Below are 26,749 nucleotides of genomic sequence, written 5' to 3'. Positions count from 1 at the left end.
GTGCTAGAAGCAGATCTGTCAAAAGAGGAGAGAGTTTAGTTTATTATGAAAGAAGCAAATAAAAGTAAACCATATAGATTTCTAATCTATTTTTCTCTCTTTTTCTAAAGTGCCCAATATCAGCCTGGATGTTTTGAAGCCCTCTTTTGCAGAAATTCTTCTAGAATCACACATGGTTATGATCCGGGTAGGATATAATTAACTCTGGGTTATAATTTTCTTCCTCCTTTGTCTTGCATGAAATAGTAATAGCATTTCCTGAGATACCTGGTAATGGGTGCAAGCTAGGGCAGAATTTACATGCCTCAGCAACCTACTTGAATTTATACTTAGAAAAAGAAGCTGGTCTTGCAGCTAAATCTTCCAAAAATTTGGAAGCTTTGAGCTTGATGCCAGTCTCTGCCGTTGGTGTGATCTGTTCACAGCCTAATTATGTAAACCATCCATTGCTAAAATGCCATTCTTTAAAGCAGAGTTGAAAAATTTCCTTACCCTGCTGGAAGTTTTAAAAGTCAAATGAGTATTTATGGAGCAGGAGGATGTTACTGTGGTCAGAGTAATGAAAACTAGCTAAACAGATATTTAGAACAATAGATGTTTGGATCAAAAATGGAAAACATCTACTTTTTATTTGAAGTTTCATTGAGGTGCTGTGTTTTCTGCTTTCCTCTTCCCTCTGTATCCCTGAATATATATATACATAAAAAGAGCTGGATTTAGTACAATCAAGGTATAATACTGTTGTGTTCTCTCCTCATGATTGTTTATGCTACAGCCCTTCTGTCTCCTCAGTGCTTCGTCTGAAGCATGTTAAGTTATTAATTTGAGAAAGAGTCTAAGGTTTTGTTTGCTACCGTTTGTAAATCTCTTCTCAGGGTTTTTAATAAAGGTAGTCAGGCAAATTATTATTAATGGTAAACATTTCCATGGCAACCAATGATACTGCAGTGTCAGGTAAGGAAGCACCTGCATGAGTTTCCATGGAAATAATCTGTCTGAGGCTTTTATTTCAGAGTGAAGGGAAACCTGTTGAAGTAGTCTCCTAATGAATAAAGATTGTACTTATGCAACATGTATCCTCAGTGACAGAAAAGCTGGAGAAAGGAAAGAATATTGCCTTCAATGGCACCCAAAGAATATTTTCACTTGTGCAGTAATATTAAAACATTCACTGTCCTCATTGTGGCCATCTGAAGAAGATGTGTTTATGTAGTCAGAAAACAGCCTTTACTCAGGAAGAGTATTCATGTCTGTTTGCATACCCAGACATTTCTGAGCAGACTTTGCAACATAATTGCGTACTCACTTAAGTTTATTTTTACTTATCTATAGGGTAACAGTGGCCTCAAACCAAAGGACAATGAAGTTACATCCAAGCCTTGGCACTGGCCCATCAACTATCAGGTATATTGATCAATCCACTTTCTGTTTTCAAGTGCTCTTACTTCAAGAAGCACAGCACCTTAATTGCATTGGAAATTGTGTCAGCTTTGTTTTATAACACCTGAGCTGCTAGAATTTGTGTCACCTTTGCTGCCATGCATAACACAGTCTGGACTGATGCATGCCCATTAAACTCACTTCTGGTCTCTTTCCTCAGGGCCTGCGTTTTTCTGGTGTCAATGAGACTGATTATCGGGTCTATCTGCTGGGAAACCCGGTAAGTCAGAGTGGGAGATTCCAAGCTAATGTCCTGAGCAAATTTTAGTTTACTTATTCTTCTACCAGTGACATATTCTCTACCTATTCCTTCCTCTGGACTGTCTTTCTCGTTGTACTCTTAAGCCTGCATGTAGCTTTTTATTTCCTCTCACAATTGCATTTCTATGTCCAGCCTAAAGTCACAAATCTTTCTTTTTTTCCTATGTAGGTGATTTGGTGGCTAAATCTGGTGACTATTGGATTATATCTCCTGATAGCAGTTTCCACAGCAGTGACCCTGAAGAGAGGTGTCCAACTGACATCTGAACACAAAGGTGAGGTCAGTCTGCCTGTCAATTCACTATGTATAACATCCATTATAACATACAGGAAAGCTCATCATGGGACTCGTGTATTAAGAAAAGTGGGGTTTTTTATTATTGCATTAAAATGCTGCTGGTGGAACAAAATGCACTCAAGGCAGCTGTGTTTACAAAACACTAAGCTATACAGTAATTTGAAAGTGTTGCACTGAACAATATGATTGTTAACAGAGGGTTCCATTCTCTGGAAATAATCACTCTGATGAATAAATCTCACTTTCTGCATGGCAGACCATTCCCGATGCATTGCTGACTTTCCTAAGCCTGAAAGGCTTGGTCAGAAATCCTCAAGTCAGCAAGGGCCCTGAGAGACCTGCTTAACCAAGAACAGCAGTAAAGGTGACTCACAGGCAGAAGGTGTGATCAGTGGCTCTTCAAAAGTCTAACCACTCTTTTGCTGGAGAGTACAGAGCTGGACTGGATATAAATTGGGATCATAAGGTGATCCAGACATATGAGTGTCAGCAGACTTTTTCTGCCTTTTTTCCTTGCAGTAGACAAAGACTTGAATTAGTCAGTAGCTCACATGCCAGTTCTGCTCTGGAGGTGATCATCCAGCCTAGCAAAGGGGTTGCTTATGAACTGCCCAAGAGCCAAGATGCTGGCCACAACTGCTGTCAGTTGTGTTGATAACTACAGCTCAGAAATTACCAGATGCATATCTGTTAGAAAGACAATGTTTGATCTGGCCATGGTAGTAGGAGAATGTGATAAAATGGATGTCAGGGAAATGTTCCTGATGCAGAGATCCACTGCTCCCTTGGATTTCAGCTTATTCAGCACTGCTGACTTCCAAGGTGTTTTTTCTAGTGCAGATACTTACCCCACATAAGTTATTGATAATAGGCTTCCTTTTCACGAATGCCTTTTGCAGGCACCTTAAAAGTGTGCCAAGGACTTTGTGTGCCAAGGGTGGGAAACTGAACTTAGGTTATTGAGCAACATCCACAAGGGAAAGAGTGGAAGCTTCATATCTCAAATAGTTTAACAGTGGACAGGACAGATCTCAAAAAAAAAAAAATACTGCGAGGATCTACCTCTGTTGGCTGTAAGGGAGGCAGACAGCTGATCATTGTGCTGTGTCCAGCTCTGCATGTGCTCTGTACTACTGTAGCAGGTACAGTGCTTTGAAATGGGAAACGAATCCTGATATTTATGAAAAGCAAGCAACAAATGCAAGAGATGCAGTGATCCTTTATTATGTCAAATGCCAAGGTTATAGAGCTTTTCACAGACCCTAGTAAGTCATACTTTGACCACTCCAGTTTGCTTCATTTTATGGATCTTGTGTGGGAAGGGAATTCTAAAATGTGATGTGAAACTGTTTGTTTACAGCTACACAGTAAGTTATTAGCTAAGCTGCATGCAGATACAGGATTTTTCAGTCCCCCCAGGCTCCAAAATATAGGCAACATTTCTTGCCAGGAAGGGCTGGCAAAGTGATCATCTTGATGGTCTTATTGCAGAGAGAGTAAAAAGCATCAGAAGCTGGGATGACATAATCTGATGTACATCCCAATAAACTACAAGTTCAGTCTTAACATAGAGCATTGTCAGCCTCCTGCCAGTCTCTTGAGACTTAGGCCTTTGCATATCTTTTCTGATAACTGTTCCCTCTGAACAGTGTTTGTATGGTTATAAAGAATGCAGCTGGGGTGGTGCAGAAGCTTGGAGCAGTTTCAGACCAGTACCTGATGTCCTGCAAAGATCATCCTTTTGAGTTTACTTACTGTGATAAGTAAATTGCAAAATAGGAACTGTAGATGAGTTTTACTCTGCTGAAGTATGTTTATTTGTGTTCCAGAACTGTCCAGAGTTGTGTTACATGGCGGCGGGCAGATCATGCTGGGCTGGCTCCTTCATTACCTCCCTTTTTTTATGATGGGCCGAGTTCTCTATTTTCACCACTACTTTCCTGCCATGCTTTTTTCGAGCATGTTGACAGGTAGATATTAAGAGTCTAGGAGAAAATGTTTCTGTTAAATTAAATGTTTTCAGACTAAACAGTATGTATGTATGTATATAGTAGGGTTTTTGCTTGCTTATGCAAGGTGCTTGAAAACACTGACTAATTTAAAATGTTTTTCACAAAGAAGCTTGCATTGCCAAATTGTCTTTATTTGTTACCACCCTGAAAAAGCAGTCATGTCTGGCACTCAGGACATGTATATTTAGAGATGTGATTCTTATTTTCTGCTGTGTCACTGTTCTTACATATGCTTTTATACAAGTTATTTCCCTTTGTCTGCTGCCCCCGCGTTTCTGTCATGTCTGTTTATTCAGTCTTGGTGCTTTTTGTGATTTTGTACCAACTTAGCGTGCTGGGGCACAGATCTCTTTTGCAGTTATTCGAAATGAAAGGTAGAAAGATAGAACCTTCTGCTGATACAAAACAATCCCTATAGGTCTGAATGTCATCTAAGTAAATTAATTTAAAAATCACCAAGGTCTTCTGGTATAATAGAGTGTTGTCAGCCCAGTCTGTGGCTGAATGTATCATGTCTTTTCTTTGGCCTCTGCATTGGTCCTGACTTCTACCTCTTCCTTCTCCTAGGAATCACCTGGGACACACTACTGAAGTTCTGTGCTGGGTTCTTCTCATCCAGCACTGTATCTAGAAAAGTATATGGAGGGGGATTCCTGGCACTGGTTCTGCTCATTGTGTACAGGTAAGTGTTGAAAGCTGAACTTCTTATGAATGTATGATAGTCACTGTCTCAATGAAAATCTTAGTGCCTGTTAAATATCCTTAACCTTTGTCTCTGTCTCTCTCCTGTTCTGAACTTGTCAGATATCATCAAGCCAAATCTTAAACCCTCAAATTTCATTAGATTCAGCAACTATGTCCTGATAGTAATGCTTTATAAAATATTTCCATTGCAGGGAATCTTTCTTCTTTCCCAGCACAGTATGAACACTGTTCTTCTCTGAACTTACTGCTCAGTGATTCTAGTCCCCATGTAAGATGGTGCCACAATCCCTTGAATACAGGCAAACTTCATTGCTGTATGTTTTCTCAGCTGGCTTTTCTCCAAAGCTTTCAGAGAGAAGATACCACCTGTGCTAACACTGTGTACTATGTATATACCATGTTGTGCAGAGATTAGAAGAAGGTCCCCAGCCCAGCTCAGAGCATCCCAAAACCAAAGGTCACTTAGGACATGTCTATGGACAAATCTGCTACAATGTTCTTGAGACAGAAAATGGTGTGGTCCCTGATGGGCTTTTGTTTCTTTCCACAGCTTCTACCTCTTCCATCCTCTGTCCTATGGGATGATAGGACCAATGGCCTCTGACCCCAGTAGCCCCATGGCAGGGCTCCGGTGGATGGACTCCTGGGAATTCTAGAGCCAGCAAAGGGAGCCTGGGAACAGTGGATGAGAAGTGTGAGAAGTGTGAGAAGTGCTGCCTGTCAGGCTGATTCTGGTGCTTTGGACAGGTGACTGTAAAATGCCCTCTCTGGAGAACTCTGGATATGGTAGCCCTGTTGCTTTAGCATTTGTTTGCACTGCCAGCATTGGAAGATGCAGAGGACAACTGTGAAGAAGTCCTTGTAAAAAGACTCATTTTTTAATCCTTAGGTTATATTTCTAGACAATTAACTGCTTAAATCTCAGTTCTTTTGAGCAATAGACATTGGTCAAACAACAGTGGCATTGCAGCAGTCAGACCACTACAAATTGGAGGCTGTGTGTAGTTGCATGTTTGAGTGTGTGTGTAATCTAAGCACGATTGCAGTCTGAGAGCCAGACAGTGTCTGAGTCAGTAGGACTTTTATCATGATTAACAACCTTTCTTATGGTGAGGTTTTTGAAAGCTTCATGTAAGTGTTTGTAGACCTCCATTCTACTTTGCCCTGGCTGTCTGTGGGATTTTTGTTCTGACCCTGAGTTTTTAGAGTTTGACTGAAAGGGAGGGGATCTGCTTGAAAACCCCAGAGCCATCGTGCCTTGCCTGTCTCTCCAGCCCTGTGCAGAGAGAGATGGAGATTGTTTATTCCTGTATACTGCCCTGCTTTCTGGTCACCTTTAGTCATTTATAACACTCACCTACCAGGCTTGTGCTCAAAGCCAGACTGTATCAGCTCAGCACTTTGTAGCTTCTTGGCAGTTCTGTCTCAAACTGCTAAGGAAATTACAGTGGAAATAGCAGACAATTTATTTTCTTGCCCCAGTATGTTGTGAAGACCAGCTTCTTGGGGGTGTACTAGAGACTGAAGCAATAGCTTGGGAATTTTATAGACAGTTGTCATTTATGTTTTGATCCCAGCTATTCCAGTGCTAGTCCCTGGGCTTTTAGAGGGAAGGCTTCATGTTAATGAATGTATCATCTGCAAAACTGGCTGTCCATGCCATGGTATCCCTGCACAGTATTCCAGCAAGTTCTCTCTCATAGATTGCTGACCATCAAATTACTGTACTGAAGAAATTGTAAGGCCAGGCAAAAATTCTTTTGTCTGCTAAGTGTCGAGAGCTGCTGGATGCTGAATCCACTCCCTCAAAGAAAGTGGAATACTATTTATCAGGTGCCTTTCTCCTGTGTAAGAGTTTTGTAAGAGCTTTTTGTAAGAATTCCTTTTATTCCATCTCCTATTCTTCTCCCAATTTCTATTTTTCCTTGCAGTTCAAGGTTGCTACCTTGTAGCATCCAACATGAATGACACTTAGACCCTAGCTGTGTTCCTCTCTTGAAGTAATATTTGCAAAACTCTTGTGTATTCTCCAGGGAACTCAAGCCTTTAATTTCAGAGTTCATGCTCTGCTTCTCAGCCTTGCATCAAGGTTACAGGTGCAGGGTGAGCATTGGCTGTGTCCATCTTTAAACATGAATTGTGCATTCCTTTCTCATACCAAACCTTGAATTCTAGTTTGTTTCCCACACCACACCAATGTTCAGACCCAAGGCACTGTTCAGTAAGACAGCTGCTTGCTCTTGTAAAGCTCTAGCATAGTGTGTCAGATCTCCCTCCAGAAGCTGACTCCTATAGACACTGAGATGGTATGGACCTATACTTTTGATAGGCTTTGAGTTAATCACCTGCTGGTAATAAATGGTGGGATGTCATTGTGCTAATTAGCTTCTGGGCTCGATGATGCTATTCCATTTACTATTGCAGGAAGTGCTCCCACCTGTATGAGCTGAGCTAGGGGTTCACAAATTGTTAATTTGGCAGCATGGCAGACAGACAGTGCAGTGCCTCTGTGTACAGTGTGATTTAGTGTCTTCTGCTCTTGGTGAGGTTATCGACTTAATACCATGCTATGCTCAATATGACTTTTCCCTAAGGTAGTCCTGTTGCCATGGGGAGGATTTGGTGATATCAGAAGAGCTGATAAAATCTGTGATTTAAAGTGTAGATCTTTTTCCAGTACATTGAACCACACAGTTGCCCTTAATGCTACCAACAGAGAAACCTAAGAAACCTATGAGTGTTTTGGAATGACAGTTTCTAACACTCTTTGTTCATCAGATTAAATCTGTGAGAAAGCAAAGGTCAACTCAGTAACCTTGGTAACTTCAGTTGCTATGAAGGGGTCAGCTTTGTAGGAGCTGCCTGAGGAAGATGAGCCAGTGTTTTCCTTGGCCAGAGTCCCTCTATCCTTCATTGTTAATAATCTTTTGGGTGGGGATTGGCAGCTGAGTTTGGGGATTGGCCAGATGAAAGTGGCAAATGTCATGCTCCCATCCCACTGTCCAGCACACAACCCCAGCTTCTGTTCGGCACAGACAAAGATTTATTTTTCTTCAGGACTGCCATTTCAGAAATCCTCTGAGAGCATGTGGTTGGCACTGAGACTCATCTGTTTCATAAACCTTTTGTGCTGGTAAAGGGATGGAGGCATACAGTGAAAAACCCTACTTATTCCACAAGAGGGAGCAACCTGCAGCAGAATTTTTTTATTTATTTTTAAAAATCTGAAGTGAAAAGTATTAAAAACTATTTAGAGGGCTTAGAGGGCAGACATTTCCTCTTCACCTTGTGGACATTAAGAGCTGGGTTTTCAAGTAAGCATAAATTGATGTTGTTCTGTTTTCTTTCAGGAAAAAAATACTGCAACATTGTTCTAGTTAGAATTTGACCTGCAGTATTTGCTTCACAAAACAAAACCTATGGCTGTCAAGCCATAGGTAGCACATAGTAATTACCAGTATTTTGTGAGGTCATTAAAATACAGTAATTGGGAGTCCCTTACTGACTGACTTAAATGTCTGAGTGGTGCAGATGTGAGGGTGCAGGACACTCTTTGCTCTCTGAATAGAATTTGGGCTGCTTGAGTTCAGTTTTTTTATTTTTGCTTGTGGAATGAGTTCAGATTCATTTTGAGGAGTGTTTTAGTCCTCTTCCCCAGTCATGTGAAAAACAGCTAGCGGTGCTCTCTGAGGGCAGTGGATACAGCTCTCTGGAGCAGCTGCTCTCTTTGAATTTTGCCCAAAAGGGCTCCTTTTATCACTAGCAAAGTATTTCATCAAACTGTATTTGTGGATTCAAATCTCAAAAAGCTTCAGGCTGACACATTCCCTGCTTCAAATCCTTTTTTATGTGTAAACTGTTTTTACCTCTTTGGAGGGTAGATAGAAGCCCTCTAGCCTCATCTAGCTTCATTCTAGACAAGCCATCCATCTTAAAAGGTTTCTATTAACAACCACTTCAGGACACGGATACACACATAGCTGGGACTATTTCAGCAGCTGGGACTGGCCTATTTCCAGGAATTGGGCTACTTATGCTATGAGGCACTGATGTGACTTTGAGGAGGATTTGAATGGAAAGTCCTGTTCCAAGGTTGCCAAGAGCAAAACCGGAACCTTGTTACAGAAAGGTAAACAAGTGTGTTATTTGACAGTTCCCTCCTGTATCCCTCTGAGAATCATTTTCAAGGGAGTTGAGAGTGAACCAGCTGTCAGCACAGAAACACAGGTGTTTACTTGAAATTCTCCATTGCCATGCTTGGCCACTTCCCTTCCAGAGGCTGTGCCTGTGTGACTTACCCTCTGGGGTGGCACTCTGGGCACAAGTACCATCTGGGCACTGTTTCCTCCTCTCAAGATCCTACTGGCTATGTGAAAGTCTCCTTAGTGGTGCTTGTGCCTCTGCCAGCTGGGGAATATAGGTAAGTTTTATTTTTTCTTCCTTAGCAGCAAGTGACCCCAGACACTGGCAAGTGTATGTGATGAAAGCAAAAACATGTGGGGTATTGGAACAACAGAAGGCTCTTTTCTACTGGGAAAGGAATGCTGAGGATAAAAGCACCACCTCCACAGAATACTTGCCCACTTGAGGGGCTGTGGGCTGCAAGCAGTCAGGACTGAAAATTGTCTGTCTTCCTTGGAGTACTAAGACCTTGGTTGCATGGTTGATTGTGAGCTGCTTTACTTTTTAACTCTCTTATGCTCTTTACTTGAATGTCAAGGGCTATGACTCTCATAAATAATACCTGAGGCAGGGAGCATACTAGCACAGAAGCCACTACTGCTGAGTTTATAATTGGTCTTAAAACTTTGTTTATTGTGTTTTACAGGGGGCTCTGTTTAGAGCTACCCTTGGAGAACTTGCCCCTGACTGCACAAGGGTATGGATCAGCAGTGAGAGGGGTTCTTTTGTAACTCTGTCCTTTATTCTGAACCTTTCCTACTAATTCTGCGTGTGTGCGTGTGTGTGTATCTGTCCATGAACTGAATATCTTCTAACTTAAGTGTAATTACTGCACCACACGGTGTGGATGGGAGAATGTTTCCTTGAGCTATAAATGTATTTTGTACAGGAGACCATGTAAAATGAAGTAGAATTTGGAATTTAGTTTTGTAATAAATGCCTCTTACTTCAAGCATTCTCTTTGCGTCTAGATCTTGGGGTATTTTTTTTCTCCTTTTCTCTCTCCCTCATGTGCACACTTGAAGTAGCAACATAAACTGTAAATGGACCCATTACAGAGTTTGACTTAGGACAAGGGTGATCTACATTAGCTTTTGGCACATAAATTGCTGGACTGCAGTTTTAGGAGGTCAGGTTTTACTGCAGTCCAAAAGATGTGCTGGTAAGAACAGCAGGAAGGGAAACTGGTACATTTAGATGAGAATAAAATACTGTCTGTTGAACTGGGTTTATTTCTCCCATGCTGAAGATGTGTTCAATTATAAATACATATAACATGTCAGGTTTCATGGGTATATTACTCAAGCTTCTGGTAGGTTGTCTATGAACTCTTCATCTGACACATCAAGCATTTTATTCAGGAACCCAATATTGTTTTGTAAGTCACTTTTACATTGAGTGCACAGTGTCCCTAACACCACAGTGATGCACAGCTTTGTACAAATGAGGGTCTTGCTGTGAACTAAGTGGAAGAGTCTGTATGAAATCTGGAATGCTCTGAATCAGAATCGCTCTAGTGACAGGTCGGCCTGTACTTTTTTGAGTGCAGTGTAACAAAGAGTTGCCATCCTTGGGGTGGAAGTAATCGGGGAAAAAGAAAATACAGCCTTCCTTTTGGGGGCTACACTTTGATACCCAGATCAAAGCCAGCCACTATGTTTAAACACATTCCAAGGGTTGCTGAAGTAAAGCCAGGACAGCTAGAAACTGGACTATGGCCTGTGCAAGGTGATACAATAGGCTAATAGGTGGTTACTGCAAAGTCTATTGACATCTTTTCTTGTTTCAAAAAGTACAAGTTGGCCTTTGGGTATTGTCTGAGCAGGGCTGTCTTTCTAGAAGAAGGTCAGCTGATAAACAAGAGGTGCTAGACTGTAGGGAGATGACTTTAAGGAAAAAGCACAAAGTATTGTTCAGAAAATGCTGATAATATCTGAAGTAAAACTTCTCATTGTCCTAAAAGGAAGAATGGCTTCTTTCTGCTGGTAAGTGTCCTCACATGGTGGACACTAGTGACTGTTTTCATTTTGCATTTGTTTTGAACCTGCCATGTTTCTAGGCTTCTAAATTCCAGCAATCATCCTGTTACATGTTCTTCAACAAGAAGGAGGCATGAAAAAGTTTGCGCTGTGTCTTCAAGCTGCTGTTTAATATTTTTGCTAGCCAAACAGAAACTTTAATTGCAAGTTGCTTTCTCTGGCCCTCAAATATCACATGCCTCTTTTTTCATTTTCTGTTTGGTTGTCGTTCAACATTAGTCTTCCCAATTCCATATGCTGAAATAAATCGTCATTGCTTCTACCACAGCTTCCTGGTTTATATTCAAGGATTGTTGTTTTCATACACTTTAGAGTTGTTTTCTAACAAACCATCTCTAACTTTGGCCCATGTAATGCATGCTCTGAAAATAAAAAAGTTGTGTTTTATCTGAGTAGGTACAGTTTACCAAGTGTTACAAGTGTTTCAAATTGGTTTTCTCATATTTACCATTCTTGCAGTCATTGTTTTCTCTCTAGATTTCATCCAAAGCCAGCCATCCTACCTAGTTGCTTGCAGCTGGCAAAGAGTAATTTTTAGGCTGCATTCATCTGACCCCTTTTTCACTGTGTGATTTAGGATGAAGTAGTTCTGAAGTATCCAGTTTTCTCCATTGGCCAGACAGGGAGCTTAGGTTACTTGCCCATATGAAGGCGTCTGTGTTGGGTCAGCTGAGTTGGACCTTGGCAGTGTGCTGATCCTTTGGAATGCTTTAGGTAGAGTAACTACTTGTTTACAAGGTGGAGAAGGAAACTAGCTGAGAAGTGGGCAGGAGTTGGTTGAGATGAGAATGTGAAGTTGTGTAAGATGGAACATCTTTATTTAAGATTTCTAACTGTGAGAACAACCAAATAAAGCCAGTCCAGTTGGAGAAAGTGATTTTAAACCATTTGATAACTTCCAGGCAAAATCTTCAAGGCTGGTAATGCTTCCCTGCTCTCCCTGCAGGCACAGTGGCAGCCAGTGAGCTCTGCATCTGTTGCCTTTGGTATTTTGGGGGCAAGACTATTCTCTCCCACATTGATTTTACTTCATGTTATGCAACTGCATTTCACAATTTGCTTTGCTACCAAGCTCTGCTGTTCTGTGGCCAGAGGGGGCTGCTGCTTGAGAAGACTGCGGGGAACCTGTGTGACTTCAGCCCCCACCTGAGGGTGGCTGTGGCAGCCTGGGGAAAAGAAGCTGTCATGGTCTGCGTGGTCTGTGGTTTTAAGCCCGGAGGTGCGGGGAAAGAAAGAGGAGTTGGTCTCTGAGGTGAGCAGCTAGATCAGCATGGCATATTCATGAGGCCTTGCAGATGTAGAATTAGAAATGAGCAAGCATCCAAAGGGAATTTGGGTTTGTTAGTGCAGCAGACTGGGACTAAAACTGGTGGTGCAACAGGAATGCATGCAAAACAGCCATCCCTGGGCCAGGCTGATGTGGTTTTCCTTTGGGAATGAGGTCTGTTCTCCACGTGCCCTGAACCCTGAGTGCAGGGTTGGGGACAGGCATTTGTGAGATAGGGCATGTTTCTTTCCCTGTAGGTAAACTGAGACACAGAACAAGTAAAGCCAACACTTGGCAAGGGGAGTTATGAGTGTTAATACTGTAATTTGAAGGGGCTGTATATAACACTAAGAAGGCTCACAAGAAGTTAAAAACATCACATAAATTTGTCTTCTCCCAAAACAAAACAAAACAAAACAGCTTTATTGTTTTCTCTGTGGCTCATTGAGTTTCTCCAGAAATCTGCCTCCCTTTCTTCAAGCAGACTAAAGATGATTTTGAAGATGTCTGTGCTCTTGTCCTGGTTCTTTTACACTTATGGCAGCCTCAGGAACAGTCCTGTAGAAATCCAAGAACATCTCAGAAAGAAGCTGAGTTGCCAAGCTAGGTAGGGGGAGCCAAGGGAGTTGGGGACCACTGCAGGAAACCCTCAGGCCATGGAAACATTTGCAGTGCTCAACTTCTTGATGCATCCTGGGGCCTCTTCATGCTTGAAGGCTCTCAAAACACTTCAACGAGAAGGGAGATTTGTTTGTTTGCTTTTCCTTGTGCTTTAAATCCTCTCTGAAGTCCGCTTGTGCTGTCAGCACCTCAGCCTTGTGTCAGCTGGAGGAATTCCTCTGACAGCCACGTAGCTTCGAGGGAGAAGCTGCTTTGCGTCAGGGAAGAGCACTGTGTCTGTCTCTTGAGTCCTCCCTCTTTTAAGTCATTTGAATAGCATTTCAGATGTTTCTTACCCCTGAGCAAACCTTCTCTCCCACCTCAAGTCCCTCTCCACAGTTCTCTCTGCCTGTGCTGGGAGATCTGTGCTGTCACAGGGAAAAATACCTACTGGTATAATTAAGAGAGATGGCATGTACCAGTGACATAGGACAGCAAAGGGATGGATTCACTGTTCAGGAGGGCAGGGAACGAATTAACAAACTCTCATTAATTCTTAGACTGCACAGTGCCATACCAGCATGGGTTTGGGTGGCAGCAGGTGGACAGGGGCATGGCCAGCCCACTGCCCCTTTCATCAACTGGGGCACCCATATGTTCCACAGAAGGAGAAGACACATCATGATCAGCACACTTGTTGCTGCCGTTATATCTGGTCTGTTCTGACACTTGTGCCCTGTCTGCAGGTGCTCAGCATGCAGCCACCATCTGCAGCATGGAGGGAGAATGCAGGGGGGAAGACTTTGGACAAGAGCCACCATTTTTCCTTGCTATCATGGCTTCACTGCTATTGTCTGAGATGGCCGTGCCATCAGAAGCAAATGGTTGTACCTTCATTTTTGCTGCTGCCCTGGGCTATGATAGCTGGGCCTGCCTGGACCCAAAAAAGGTGTCCCACATCCCAACTAAGCTGTAAGATCTGATCACTCTTCATAACAAAGAACTTGTTTTTGTGGTGCTTCTCTTTCTTCTGTATCAGCCAGCTCTGAATATCATCTAATTACTAGGCAGATATTCAGGCTCAGCTGCTGCTGTGACTGCACATATGTACTTAAACTCTGCTCCTCAGCATCCTGTGGTTTTGGTAGGACTTTCCTCTCTACAGTGCCCCAGCAGCACAGTGCTGGCTGCCTGTTCTCCTCCTCTTGCTAGGCTGAGCTGTCCAGGCAGGCTCTGGTGAAGCTCCACGTCTGTGTGGTTGTGGCAGCAGGCTGAATTGTCAGAGTAGCTTGTGCAGATGCATATAAGATGACAATTGATGCTCTTCACTGGTGTGCTTGATCAGCTGCAAGATAGCTAAAGGTTAATGTTTGGATTGGCACTACAGGGCTTGTATTTGTTGTCCTGCTCATGTTAACCCAGTCTTTCTGCTCTCCTTGTTGCTCTTTTAGACTCCTTGCAGCTTCAGAAGTTATTATTGCACTTATTTATGTCAGTCCCCAGTGTGAATATTTCCTTTGCAACCATACAGCTAAGATGCTGTTTTTACTAGGAGCTTGTAGTGGAGGAGAAGATGGTGGCCAACAGCAGGAAGCACTGTGGGATGGCAGGCTGCATGTTCTGACCCTGCAGCCATGAGATGGCTCTGCAGCTAATGACTTTTCTTTATTATTGAATACTTTCTGCTTATCCCCTGTTCCCTGAGAATATAGATGTGTAGAGCTCATATGCTTTTCAGGCTTTTCTTAGTTATGATGAAAGCTACACCACTATATTTTTAACAGGAGATATATTTTAACAGAATCCATTTGCATCCTCCTGGGACTTCTGACATTGTTTTTTCTAGCAGTGGCATTCAAAAACATAGCAAACCTGGAACATAATTTGTTTTCTGACACGGTAGCCAGAGATCTGAACCATTTGTGAGACTCTCTAGTCCCATCTGACAGTTCAGTTCCTTTGTGAGTTTGTTGGACTCTTCAAGAGCTCAGCTTTAAGACAGGGTACTTCATCTTCCTCTAATGTATATGGAGCTTTTCTTATGCAGCATCTTGTCAGGTGTGTGCTGAGAACACAAGGACTCAAAAGACTGAGAAAACAGGTCATTTTCTGAGGCACTTTCAGAGACATCTTGGTGACTTCCTCCTGTCACTGCAGTCAGTGATGTCACTCCAGCTCTATAGGAGAAAGGCCCCTGGGAGACAAGCTGGCTCTGGGGATGTAGCATTGTGCCAATGGACTTGTCTCCTTCAAGGATCATTTTCAGTACTCTGATGAGAAGAGCCTCCTGTCTGCCTGCACTGAGTTTATGTGCTCTTGGTTTGTGTTGCAGACTGCTGTCTTCTCTCCTGATTACAAGGAACAAATCTGATGTGCAGCCCCAGAACTTGTAAAAAGATCAGCACAATTGTTGTTGTTATTTCAGAGCAGACTGTGAGTTTCAATAATATTTGTGCATTTAGGTTGTTTACATCCTTTTGAAAACCTTTACTTTTGTGACTGCTCTGTTTTCCCTGGTTTGTGTTCTGCTTCTTGAGACCTCACTTGCTCATCCTCATGTTGTTTCCACTGTGCTGCCTAAATCCTGGGGCCAAATTAAGAGCAATTTTTCCCTTTGTCTGAACAATAAAGAGACGCTGGAAATTGTGAACATGTTAGATCAGAAGACCTGTCATTTTTGTCAGTTACTAACAGCTTGGCCTGGTTCAACTGGCTAAATTAGCCTTAAGTTAAACATGTATCTTGCAGTGTCTAGACTACATCTGCCTGTGGAGGTAGCAGGTGGCTGCGGGTCATCCTGAGTCTCAATGGAAGTGGCCAAGAGCAAGAGGCTGCTGTGGTGCTGGAGCATCACTCAGGACCACCACAGCACAGTTGGGCTCAGAGGAAGCTGTGCTGAATGGCCAGCAAAGACAGCTGAGTCCAGACCCCTTGCCAGCACTGCTCTTGAGAAATTGGGCAGATCAGAAAATGTCAACCATGAATGAGCTAAACTTTCCTCCATGCCCTGTGACTTCCTGTCCTGCAGGGGTTGTTGAGGGGAGGGGGGTGGGGGTGTTAATTTAATTTTTTTTTCTTTTTTCTTTTTTTCTCTTTTTCTCTTTTTCTCTTTTTCTTCTCCCTCTCCCTCTCCCTCTTCCCTCCTCTCCTCTCCTCTCCTCTCCTCTCCTCTCCTCTCCTCTCCTCTCCTCTCCTCTCCTCTCCTCTCCTCTTGTCTTTTTTATTTTCTCCTTTCCCCTGTCCTCTCCTCTTTCTTTTCCTTTTCTTTTCTCCTTTCCCCTGTCATGTCTTTCCTTTCTTTCTCTGGGAGGCAAATACGAATTTAGCTCTACCTTACAGAGAGGCAGCCGAGTGGAATAGAGGGGCACCGGGGTGCCTGTTGTCTGCCGCAGGCCGGGCAGGGGCGGAGCTCAGGGGACCCCGAAGGGAGCCGGAGGTGGAGGGGAAGCGGTGGGCGGCAAAACCCCCACCCCGGCAGAGCGAGGGGCGGGCGGTTGCCGCTCGACGGCTCCCCCCGCCCTCCCCCTCCGCCCTCGGAGCGAGCGGTGCCAGAGCCTCGGGCGGCGAGGGGCAGGTCCCCCCCTCGCCCCCGCCATGGACAGCGGGCGGCTGCTGTCTGGCAGGCAGCGGGAGCTGATCCAGGAGAGCTGGAGACGAGTGAGCGGCAGCCCGGTCGAGCACGGACTCGTCCTTTTCACCAGGTGAGCTGGCAGGAACGGGATGCGCATACCGGTACCCCTAGACCCGGCGGGGGGATAGATGGGCTTCGCGTCCCTTTGCTTGGAGGGTGATGGAGAGAGACAGACAGGCGGGTTTGGTGTGTTTCTGCCCTCTGATTCCCCCTCTCCACTCTTTCCCCCCGCTTTGTCAGAGCCCCGTGAAGAGCTGCGTTGTCCTCCCAACTCTGGAGTGTTTAACGACAGGACCTCCTAATTTTCCCTGATATCCCAGCCAAGATCTGCTGCTGAGGATGGGTTCAGTGTTTTGGGGGGAGCGGCTGAAGCCCAACTCCTTGCCCTTTCTAAGGAGACTGATGCTTCAATAATGGGAAGAGAAAAAGGAAAAAGAAAGAAACAAATCTGAAAAGTGGCTTAAAGAGGATGGTTAGATAGTTGATGAGCATCTTCTGAAGTGGAATATAGCAGATGGGAGCCAAACTTTGCAGAGCAGGGCTGTGAGCAGCAACAACAGTGTTTGGGAGTTTTAGTGGAAAAGAGAGGGATGCAGCAGTTTACTGTGGAGGATGGGGAGAAGAGAGACTTTCTTGCCTGAATTCCCTTTGGCCTCCATGGACAGTATCAGTCTGTTAGATCTGCCTGGGTGGCTGCTACTGAGACCTGTATACGCCAACAGGGAGGATGAGGGGTGAAAAATGTGGGCTGTAGACAGTGTGGGAGAGTGGGGCATTATCTGGGTTTGTACATCCCTGCCTTGCTCAAGTAGGAAAGCTGGCTGCTGGAGGTGGCAAGAATTTCCCGGCTTTGGGAGCATTGGAGATCAAGGGGATCATGAAGTCGGAATGGGAAGAGTCAAGACCACTACTAAGACTTTGAGGTCCTCAGGTGCCATAAACACCTATCTGAAAGCTGAGACTGTGGGCTAGGGAAAGAAAGACTTTTTTGACTGTAGGTAACCTGGATTGCCCCAAACTAAGATCTTCAGAACTTCTGGGTCCTTTACAGATAGGGGGGGATCAATAGGTGGGAAGGAAGGCAGAAGGGGCCTGTGGGTGTGCTGCTTATGGGGTTGTATCTGCGTTGAATAGAACTCAAAGTTGAAGAAGTGAGAAGATGAGGGTTTTTCTCTTGCTGTTGCAGGTTGTTTGACTTGGACCCTGATCTGTTGCCCCTTTTCCAGTACAACTGCAAGCAGTTTGCCAGCCCCCAGGAGTGCCTCTCTGCCCCTGAGTTTGTGGATCACATCAGGAAGGTGAGAGAGGGGCCATGGAATGGCCAGAGTGTGGCCTCTATGGAGGAGGAAGCCTTTAGGCTGTGGTTTGGTACTGTGGGGTGTCTGATGGGGGAACACATGGGAAATCTCTTCCTGAGATGGTAACTGTAGAGGTTACTCATAGTAGCAGGAGGTACTTTTGCCAGGAGAAAGTGCCCTGCAACAGTGGGGAGGGGATGAGGATGTGGGCTGTGGTGGGTAACAGGCACCATGCTGATTTCCATGCACTCATCTGAGAGAGGATTTCCTCTTCTGAAAGTTGGAATCCTGCTGTGGAATTATCTCAGTAAGCTTGTTTCTCTCCAGATAAAGACTGAAACCCTCTTCTTGGCCATATGCCGACCGGGAGATGGCACAGACCTGGGCAGTGGGCCAAGCTCCCATGGACCCACTGCTGTGGAGAGGCTGTTTGTTGGTGTGGCTGCAGAGCTGGAAGGCCCACAGCATCTCTTGGATAGCCTCTGGGCAGGTGCTGTGATACATGTTAAGCTCTTCATGGCACAGTCAGGGGAGCAATGCTGATGTCATCTGGAGGACCTGATGCATGGACAGCTTTACATTCAGTGCAGCAGAGACTCATTGCTGGGCCCTGAAGAGTGGCCATGCTGGGCAGAGCACAGCCTTCACTTGCAGATGCCTTCTTAAACTGTCTGGCTCCATCTTTAAACCAGTTTGGTGCTTCACTTTTCTGTGTTTATTCTTAAGAGACTGTTTCAAGACTGCACTTCTCTGATAGCTGCAAGGTTTTTGTTATTTTCCAGCCTCTGTTTATTGTCAAAGTTAAGGCAATAATAGCAGAAGTAAAAATGGACTTGAGCTGAAATAGCTCTTTGTTCTTGTTGGAGATGATTTCTCTGTTGAAATTATAGAGCACAACTCTATCACCTCTTGTATTTGCCAAGCTAACTATGCCCTGGTTTTAATCTCGTCTAATTTGGTGTGTTTGTTGCTTTCAGCCCTCATTAACCTTTCTCTGTCCTGTTTCCATTTGACTCTTCATGGTCCTGAGAGACTACCCAGGCTACACTCTTGGCTGTACTATCCATCCCATCTTCTCAAAATACCTTGGCTGATCTTGGAACTGGAGTTGCCTTATTCACAGTTTCACCATCTTGGCCACTCCTAGTTGGAAAGTCTAGTCCTGGCAACTTCCAGGGCTCCCCTGCAGTTGTTCTGGGATCCTCAGAGCTGTAACAGATGTCTCAGCATTAGATCTTATCCCATAACTGCTCTGCTGTAGGGCTGTCTGGGACAGAGAGGTCAGCAGTGCTGCTTGCTGTGGCACCTCTGGCAGTGTCCCATGGGAGGCTGTGGTGAGTGCTGCTGCCAGTATGCCTCACTGATGTGACACACAGATTGCAGTAGTACAATGGAAAGCTCAGATGGCATCTGTTGGGCCAGGGGATGGTCAGACTGAGAAGGATGAAATAGAGGGGTCAGACTATTTCCTCTGAGAGAGGAAGAGTTTTGCTGTTAATCCTGTTCTGCCTGCAGGTGATGCTGGTGATTGATGCTGCTGTGAGCCACCTGGAGAACTTGTCCTGCCTGGAAGAGTATCTCTGCAACCTTGGCAAGAAACACCAGTCTATTGGTGTCAAGGTCGACTCTTTCTCGGTGAGGTGTCCTCTCTTGTCCTGCTGCAGCTGTGTCTGTGGGTGCATCCCTCTGCTCCCACCTGCTGGGTTCAGCTGGCTGGAGAGGAGGCTGGTGGCTCAGGGCAGCCACTGAGCTTCTAAAAGCTGTGTAGTGACATTGGCCTTGTCAGGGGAACTCTTGAGGTGCCCTCTCTTTCTGCCATTCCTTAGTAAGCCCGTAGTGAAAGGAGAGAGGGGAGCAAGGCATTTCCCATGTTTGAAGAGAGACATGGTTTGGGGCACTGCAGTCTCTCCTGTGACGCAGGGCTGTAGATTCAGCCTTTGCCCTTGATCTTTGCATCAAATGCTCTGGGCAAACCTCACCACACTTGAGAAAGGGAGCATCCACCTTAGTCTGCGTCCCCACTGGGGTGGAGTTGCTCAGGCCCTGCTTCCTCCATGACAGTAAGGCAGGAGCATCTCTCATATTAAACCCTTGCTTGCTCCACTCCTGCCATCAAGCACAGACAGAAATGGTGCATAATGCAGCAGAGAAGGGAAGGCTGAAAGAAAAGTTTCTAACCAATGCATGGCTTGCTCCAGATACTGTTAGCTTTGGTCCTCTTCAGAGAGAGCAGAGACCCCCTTTGCTTGGGGTAGTGATCCCCACCAGCCCTGTGCTCAGTGTGTGAGTTCTCCTGGTTTGGGTTGCTCACAGCTCCATGAGGAGCAGTGCTTGATAGAGAGGCCTGAAGGGTGGAAAGGCAAGCTCTGAGCATCCATCCTGGGGTTTGAGCCACTTCTCCAGCATCAAGGCAATGCTCAGCTCTGCTGATCCACTGCTATGCCAGGGGATGGGGCTGGCTGCCCTCATCTGGGAGCCAGAGGATGGATGTGTATCTCTTCCCTGGTGTTACACATGACCTTGCTCCCTGCCTGAACTCTCTGCTCATGGTGGGGGTTGGTGGTGTGAGGGCCAGCATAGGGCAGGGTAAGGCCGTGGTGTGAGCTGAATCTGGGCCCCCTCTGAGCAGCCAAGGATGGGGTGGTCTGGCCTCACTGGTGAAGGAGGAGCAGCTGCCCTGCAATTGGAGAAGACCAAAAAAGCAGTGAAGGCAGAAAAGGGGCTGCATGTGGTCTTGCATGTGCTGAGCTTGACACGTCCTTCTTTGGTTTGCAGACTGTTGGTGAGTCCTTGCTGTATATGCTGGAGAGATGCCTTGGCACAGCCTTCAGTCCAGACATGCGGGAGGCTTGGATCACACTCTATGGTGCTGTGGTGAAAGCCATGCAACGTGGCTGGGACACCATTGCTCAAAGGGTCTAGACCCTGGAAGGCATCCCCATCCCTGTTCCTGCAGTGGTACTGCGCAGGGGGAGCCCTCATGCCAGCCTTTCTGCCTCTATCCAACTCTGTCTTTCTCTGTGTACCAGCCCACTGCTGTCTCCTCCAGTCACACGTGCTTTGGGACTCTCCTAGTGATTCCAACTTGTGTCAACACAACAGCATCTCTGGCTTTGCTCAGGGCAGGCAGGGCATGTCTGCAGCAAAGCTGAGGACTGCTGCAGCACACAGGTACTCTCTCCTGCCCCAGCTCCCGTCAGGCTACCTGGAGTACCAACATCCATGTACCTACTCTGGTTTTTACTTGCCTCATCTTCCCTCCTCTCACTAACCCACACTAGTTACCTGGCAGCTCTGAGGCTTATTTGACCCAAGATCCTCTTTGTTGTGCTCAAGACCTGCCAGGTCTGGCACATTGCTGTGCCCTGTTCAACTGCAGCAGTGGCAGGTTGGGGTCCCTCCAGATGCAGGAGCAGCAGAGGTAGAAGCTGGCCATGCTCTGCAGACATCCTCCCATAACCTTGAGGGGAGCTTTTCTGCCTCTCCCTTCACCAGTGTGTCACTACTGGATGGTTAATACTGGTGTTATTTTCTGCCTTGCCTCTCCCCTTGGTGGGATCCATGGCTTTTTCTCAAGTCAAGTTTTTCCTAGGGATGCTTCAAGTTGTGGGATCATGTTAATCCTGAGGTGATGCTGCTTAGCAGGTCTGGGCTACCAGATACAAGATTTTATGTTAGTTTGGCCATCTGGTTTAACCTCAGAGCCAACTGAAAAGTAGTGTTAGTGGTGGCTCTTTAATGCTTTGTGCTAACAAGAACAAAGCAAATAAAAGGAAAAGATGTCTTAAAATAAAAATGAAGGTTGCAATCATGTCATGGCAACAGCTTCCAGAAATCATTCTGGCTCTTGGCCAGAGGAAGTATAGCTGGCATTTCTCTATTGATGCTGTCAGGACCTGGAGCACTTCCCAGCTGCACAGTGCCCATCTGCAGAGCTCCTCACTCTTTAGTAGTCCCTCCCAGCCAGGCAGAGCCTTTTTTGCTGCTTCTTCAGGGCAGAAGGAACCTGGTGCTGATGGCTGGATGGTCCTGTTCTAGAGACTCATTCTTCCTATACTCAGACATCCTCCACTGAAGGGCAGGAGAGAGCTGCCTGCTCCTTGCAGCTGCAGCTGAGGTCTCCCAGTCCCATGCTGTGGAGGGGATGATGGGGTGCTCTGCATGATGGGGCTCAGCTTCCCTACAGGCCTGATGGTGACCGTGGACTTCCAGCAAGTGAGGAGTCCTCCAGCTGTGCTTGGAAGGGAAGCTGAGGTATGTTGTGAAACAGGCAGTGAACATTCTCCTGTAGGATGTTCTCTGCCCTCCCCTTGGTACCAGGCTTCACTTCTGCAGTCCTACAGTGTGGTGTTGTGCACCCTAGCTCATGGTGCTCTCCATCAGCTGCATCAGGTGAGGTCTTTCCCATTTTCCTGCTAAGCTGTGAGGAACAGAGAAGCCAGGGCTGGGGGGAAGCCACCAACTGTCCTGGCATTGAACATGGCAAGAGGGTTAGGTAGTGAGGACATCCTCTTAGCAACCCTGTTCTGGGACACCAGCACTCAGCATCACGGGGTGAACTCCAGCTCTGTGTGACAAGTAGGCAGCTTTGTGATGGCTGGGATGAGTGTTACTTCCCCAAACCATCCCCTCTTCCTCTAGCTTTCTCAGCACCTTCACTTTTCTTCTGTACTACATCTTGTGTAACTCCCAAGAGAACTGAACTTATCTGTGTGCTTCTTACTCCCAGTTCTATTGTTTAATAAAGGACAACAGTGAGTCTCAGTCCTTTTTGATGCTTCATGTTTTTGGTTTGTTTTTTTTAATAGCAAAGGTCCAACAAACAAATGAACTAATTTTAAAATTATGACAGTGAGGGGCTTACTGGTTTTGTGTTGGTTCTGGCTCTAGCTTAGGGGTTTGGTCACTGGGAGCACTTTTGTAGTTCTCACACTGGTGTGAGAAGACATCCAGCACTAAATGTCAGTCGAGAGCTTTCGTGCACTATAATGAATGGGTGAGCACTGGAGGGGGCTGGCAATGGTGTCCTGCTGCTGGCTGGCCTTTACTCTTCAAATGTAATGATCTCTAGCAGAATTAGAATTTTAAACAAACAGTCTAAAATGTCCCTTTTCTGTTGTCTAGCTGCTGCTTTTGTTCTTTGAGATAGCATCAGGTCACCACTGGCTGCTGGTCACCCACTGCTGGTTGCCCATGGCAGTAAGACACAGCCTTGCAGTCAAGTCCTGCCTGACTCCATTCAGCATCCACCCTGCCAGCTGGACTGTGGAGCCACCCCAGCAGCCCTGCCCTAGGAGCACCTGGTGGGGATGCCGGAGGCCCTGGCTACCCCTTCCCAGGGCCTGTTCTAGCCTTGACATGATGGATTCCCAGCTCTAGAAGAGTTGGGCACCTGGCACTGAAGAAGGATGAGGCCTGGAGTTGGGAAGCCGGCTCAGGGTCTGTAATAACATCTCCTGGGGTCTGGAAATCCCAAACCTGCCAGAGGAGCAGGTGAGCATCACATGGTGAGCATCCTAGGAAAGCTGCATTGTGCTGTCTGGGACAACGTTTAGGATGGAACTTGTTCTGCAGGGAAGGTATGAGGGGCAGTGAAGGGTGAGAAGTAGATCTGAAAGCAAAGAAATCCTCCCTGCAGTTCATTGCTAAAACAATTTTTCCAGCTCTTCCTGTCCTGGACAACAGCTGGCAGCCTCGAGGCTGGTGGTGGGACCCCAACCTCAGCACTGTGGGGAAGGGCCAGGGGGGCACCCTCCAGCTGCACCCCCATCTCTGACTCCCTGTGCCAGCACAGAGCATTGCCACAGCTCCCACAGGCAGCTCCGTTGCCTTGGCTGCTGCCCTGCGGGGATGCCAATGGCACTGCCTGGCACCGCCGGCGGCTGCTGCAGAGGGCGATGCCGTGCGGTGTCTGGGCTTGGCTCTGCGGGGCTTCTGTCAGCGGAGGCTGCCTGCGGGAGAGCGCGGCTGGGAGCGAGTGGCGGAGGCGGAGTGAGTGACGGGGCTTACACAACCTCGTTAGGCTGTGATGAGCCTGTGATGAGCCTCCCCGGTGTGAGGACAGGGAGAACCACAAGATTGGAGGGGGGTGGTTTGGAGGTGGCAATTACAGCCCTCAGCCAGGGCTCTTGCCTCAGCCCCTAGTTCAGGCATCAGCCCTGTTCACTGTGACCTTCGGAGGGCCTCTGTGGGGCTGTGTGATGAGGGAAGTGGTCTTACAAATTTTCTAGGTTTTTCACCTAAATAGAAGCCCTCACTGTGTCCCATGCTACAAGCCTGACTGGGCAGGCAGGGCTCAAACCAAAGGAGCCATGGAGGGGGCAGCAGGAGGGACCTGATGGAAACAGAGGCAAATCATGCAAGTAGGAATTTGGATATTAAGGTCGTGCTTGTGGAAGGAAAAGGGGAGTGAAAGAGCACTGTCTGCTCAAAACCTAGAGAACGAGTCCCAAAATGGTATTTGAACCCTTCCCTGGCACTCGCTGGTGGGCAGTTCAGCTTTGGATGATAATTAGCATCTGCTCCATCCCCCATGGAATGGTTCCTCTTGCTGCCCCCACTCCTTGCTGTGGTCCCAGAGAAGCTCCAGGCCATCCCTTATCTCATTCCCAATGTTGGGGTGGTGTCAAAGGCTGTACCAGTCTTTTCAAATGGACATACCGGGGTGCTCCCCTGCTCCCACACCCTTGCTGCCCACTCACTGTGGTTTCCTTTCCTGGGAACTGTCATGGGTGGCAAGGTGCCTGGAGAGGAAGTGTCTGTGAAGCTTCTTTTCGACTTAGCTCTGCAAGACAACACCAGGAAGGGACAAAAGCAGCCTGCAGGTGGGGAAAGGGGTTGGGGTACTTTCCAGGTTTCAGCAGCCATGGTCTCGGCTCTCCTGGTGCAGGGCAGGACACACATGGGTGATGATGCCAGGCAGTGGTTGGGTGAAGTAATTTTATTCAAGGCACGGTCATAGCAATAAATCACGAGAAGGTACAGACCTCTGGCACATTCCTACAGTGGGACAGCCAAGGGCAATCATACCAGCAGCCCGAGCTCCTGAGGACACGGTGCCACTCGCAGGCACTTGCTTCCACCCAGAGAGATGGATCACTAGCATCCATCTCTCCTCCAGCCAGAGCAGCCCCTGGAACAGGCAGTGAGGGTGGTGGCTGAGCTGCAGGCAGCCCTGGGAACACTTGGACTGAAGCCCCAAGGCCCTCAGGGCTGCAAGGGAGTTGTGGAGCTTGAAGCTCCTCCCAAGGCAGCCACTGAGTGGCTAGCATGCCATAGCCATCACCCCAGCATGCAGGACCATGGGTGGGATGGGGGCCATGGGGCTGCCAGCTGGCCCAGCTGAGACCCACCAGCCCCACAGGGATGTCACAGGGCCCACTCGAGTCCAACAGAAACCCACAGTTTGCTGCCAGGCAGCCTTTTAACTCCTCCCACCTCAAAGAGAACTGGCTCACCATGTCACCCCCTCAGCAGCACCAGTAATTGGGAGCAGAGCCAAGGCCAAGTGTCCCTCTTCAGACAGCAGCACTCCCCCCACCAGCAGCCCTGGCACTGGTAGAACTGTGTAGGTCATCCCTTCCCTTCCCGAGTGGCCCTGGGATCACAGCTAGAATTGCTCTGAAGCCAGGGGGGGAATTAGGAGCAGAAAACACACCCCTGACATCAAAGGAGGACCTAGAGAAGAGCCAGCATGCCCAGGAGGGTCAGACTGGTGGGAAAGGGTCCAAACAGGGTCAAGATCTGCCCTTGGTGAGCTGGAAAACCCTAGGAGTGCTGCTTGGGCTGGGCTGGTGCATTCACACTGACCAGAGCAGAACTTGCACTCAAGAGGCAGTGTGGCTGCTGGGGGTGCATCCCTTGGCTGCATCTTGTGGGAGAGGGCAGGATATGGTGGACCAGGACCTGGAGGCTGGGGTCCTGCCAGCCCCTTTCCCCCCCATTTCTGCTGCAACAGGATGGAGCAATGCAGGATCCCATGGACAGCCCCAGGGACAGCAAAAGCAGGAAGGGGATGCTGCTGGGGGAAGCAGGATGACAAGGAGCTGCCCTCACAGCCATTAAACACACTCATCCCTTGACCTCCCACTCCTCCCTGTGGACCCAAGGGCACAGGCATGGTGCAGCAGTGGAGAGATGAGGTGGGATGGTGTGGTAGAAGGCATGTGTGGGAGCAGCCCTAGGCACCCACCTCCTCCCCTGAAACGCACACATCTCACCAGTCCCTGCATTAACCAGCAAAGCTTTAGGGGTGGCAGTGGGGGTGGGCAGGAGCCTGCACAGGTTGGCGCCAGGGGAAGTAGCAGGACATAGCCACCAAGAGCAATGAATGTGCAGGGTGGGAAGCAAGGGTTAGGGTTGGCCATTCCCAGCCACTGCAGACCCACAGGACAGCATTGTGGAGGGCACATTCATCAGAACTGTCTGGGCTGCTTCCCCCTCGTGGAAAGGCCAGGGCCTCCCTCCTGCCCCTAAAAAGCTTGGCCTCACAGAGAGACTCCCTCCCCCCACTGCTGCACCCCCACTTCCCCACAGCAGGCTAGAAGAGGTGAGTGGGGACAGGGGGGCATGGTGGGTTCTGAGTGGGTTCTGGCAGCAGGGGGGACTGGCAGAGCCTCCCGCCACCTCCCATGCAATGGGATCTCCCCATCACATCAGTCTTGGTGTCCTCCTGCCCCTTCAGTGAGGTGGCCCTCACCAGTGCTTGGGAAGGCTCCTTCCTGCCCCCCAACATGTCCCCTGCTGTAAGCATGGCTGGTCCTTGCCCCGGCGCCAGGGATGCTCACTGGTAGCGGGCCTGGCTCTCCATCACAGGGCCACTCCTGTACTTCCCCTCCACTGTCTCCAGCTCTGTCTCAAAGCTCGGCAGCCCCCTGTCCTCCCCGTCCTCCACTGGCTCCAGATGGTTGCCTATGGTGCCGTAGGACTGGTGTGCTGGGGAGGCTGCTGGCGTCAGGCTCAGCTCCGGTTCCTGCAGGACAGTGGCCACAAAGAGCTGCCCAAGGGGACAGGGGGG

General features: G+C 47.3%; 3 protein-coding genes across 4 annotated transcripts in view; 2 read left to right on the top strand and 1 right to left on the bottom strand.

Moving 5' to 3' along the window:
- The window catches only part of POMT2 (protein O-mannosyltransferase 2), a 29,674-nt gene extending 19,824 nt beyond the window's left edge, over positions 1-9,850 (top strand). Inside the window, exons 15-21 of the mRNA XM_030452412.1 lie at positions 111-187; positions 1,333-1,404; positions 1,601-1,660; positions 1,871-1,976; positions 3,829-3,969; positions 4,579-4,693; positions 5,267-9,850. Of these exons, the coding sequence (XP_030308272.1) occupies positions 111-187; positions 1,333-1,404; positions 1,601-1,660; positions 1,871-1,976; positions 3,829-3,969; positions 4,579-4,693; positions 5,267-5,372 (677 nt within the window). The 3' untranslated portion in view covers positions 5,373-9,850. The remainder of the gene's footprint in view (positions 1-110; positions 188-1,332; positions 1,405-1,600; positions 1,661-1,870; positions 1,977-3,828; positions 3,970-4,578; positions 4,694-5,266) is intronic.
- A 6,548-nt stretch (positions 9,851-16,398) lies between these two features.
- NGB (neuroglobin) lies at positions 16,399-20,655 on the top strand. The gene is made up of 4 exons (XM_030452488.1): positions 16,399-16,505; positions 17,622-17,733; positions 19,249-19,368; positions 20,509-20,655. Exons 1-4 carry the CDS (start codon positions 16,399-16,401, stop codon positions 20,653-20,655), a joined length of 486 nt encoding a protein of 161 aa, XP_030308348.1.
- A 4,003-nt stretch (positions 20,656-24,658) lies between these two features.
- Positions 24,659-26,749, bottom strand: part of TMEM63C (transmembrane protein 63C) — a 48,245-nt gene continuing 46,154 nt past the window's right edge. For both annotated transcript variants that reach the window (XM_030451961.1, XM_030451963.1), the window contains one exon: positions 24,659-26,728. In XM_030451961.1, coding sequence (XP_030307821.1) covers positions 26,516-26,728 — 213 coding nt within the window. In that variant the 3' untranslated portion in view covers positions 24,659-26,515. The remainder of the gene's footprint in view (positions 26,729-26,749) is intronic.

The sequence above is a fragment of the Calypte anna genome, chromosome 5A, assembly GCF_003957555.1.
Source record: "Calypte anna isolate BGI_N300 chromosome 5A, bCalAnn1_v1.p, whole genome shotgun sequence".
Classification (NCBI taxonomy): Eukaryota; Metazoa; Chordata; class Aves; order Apodiformes; family Trochilidae; genus Calypte; species Calypte anna.
This window is presented reverse-complemented; position numbering and strand designations above follow the sequence as displayed.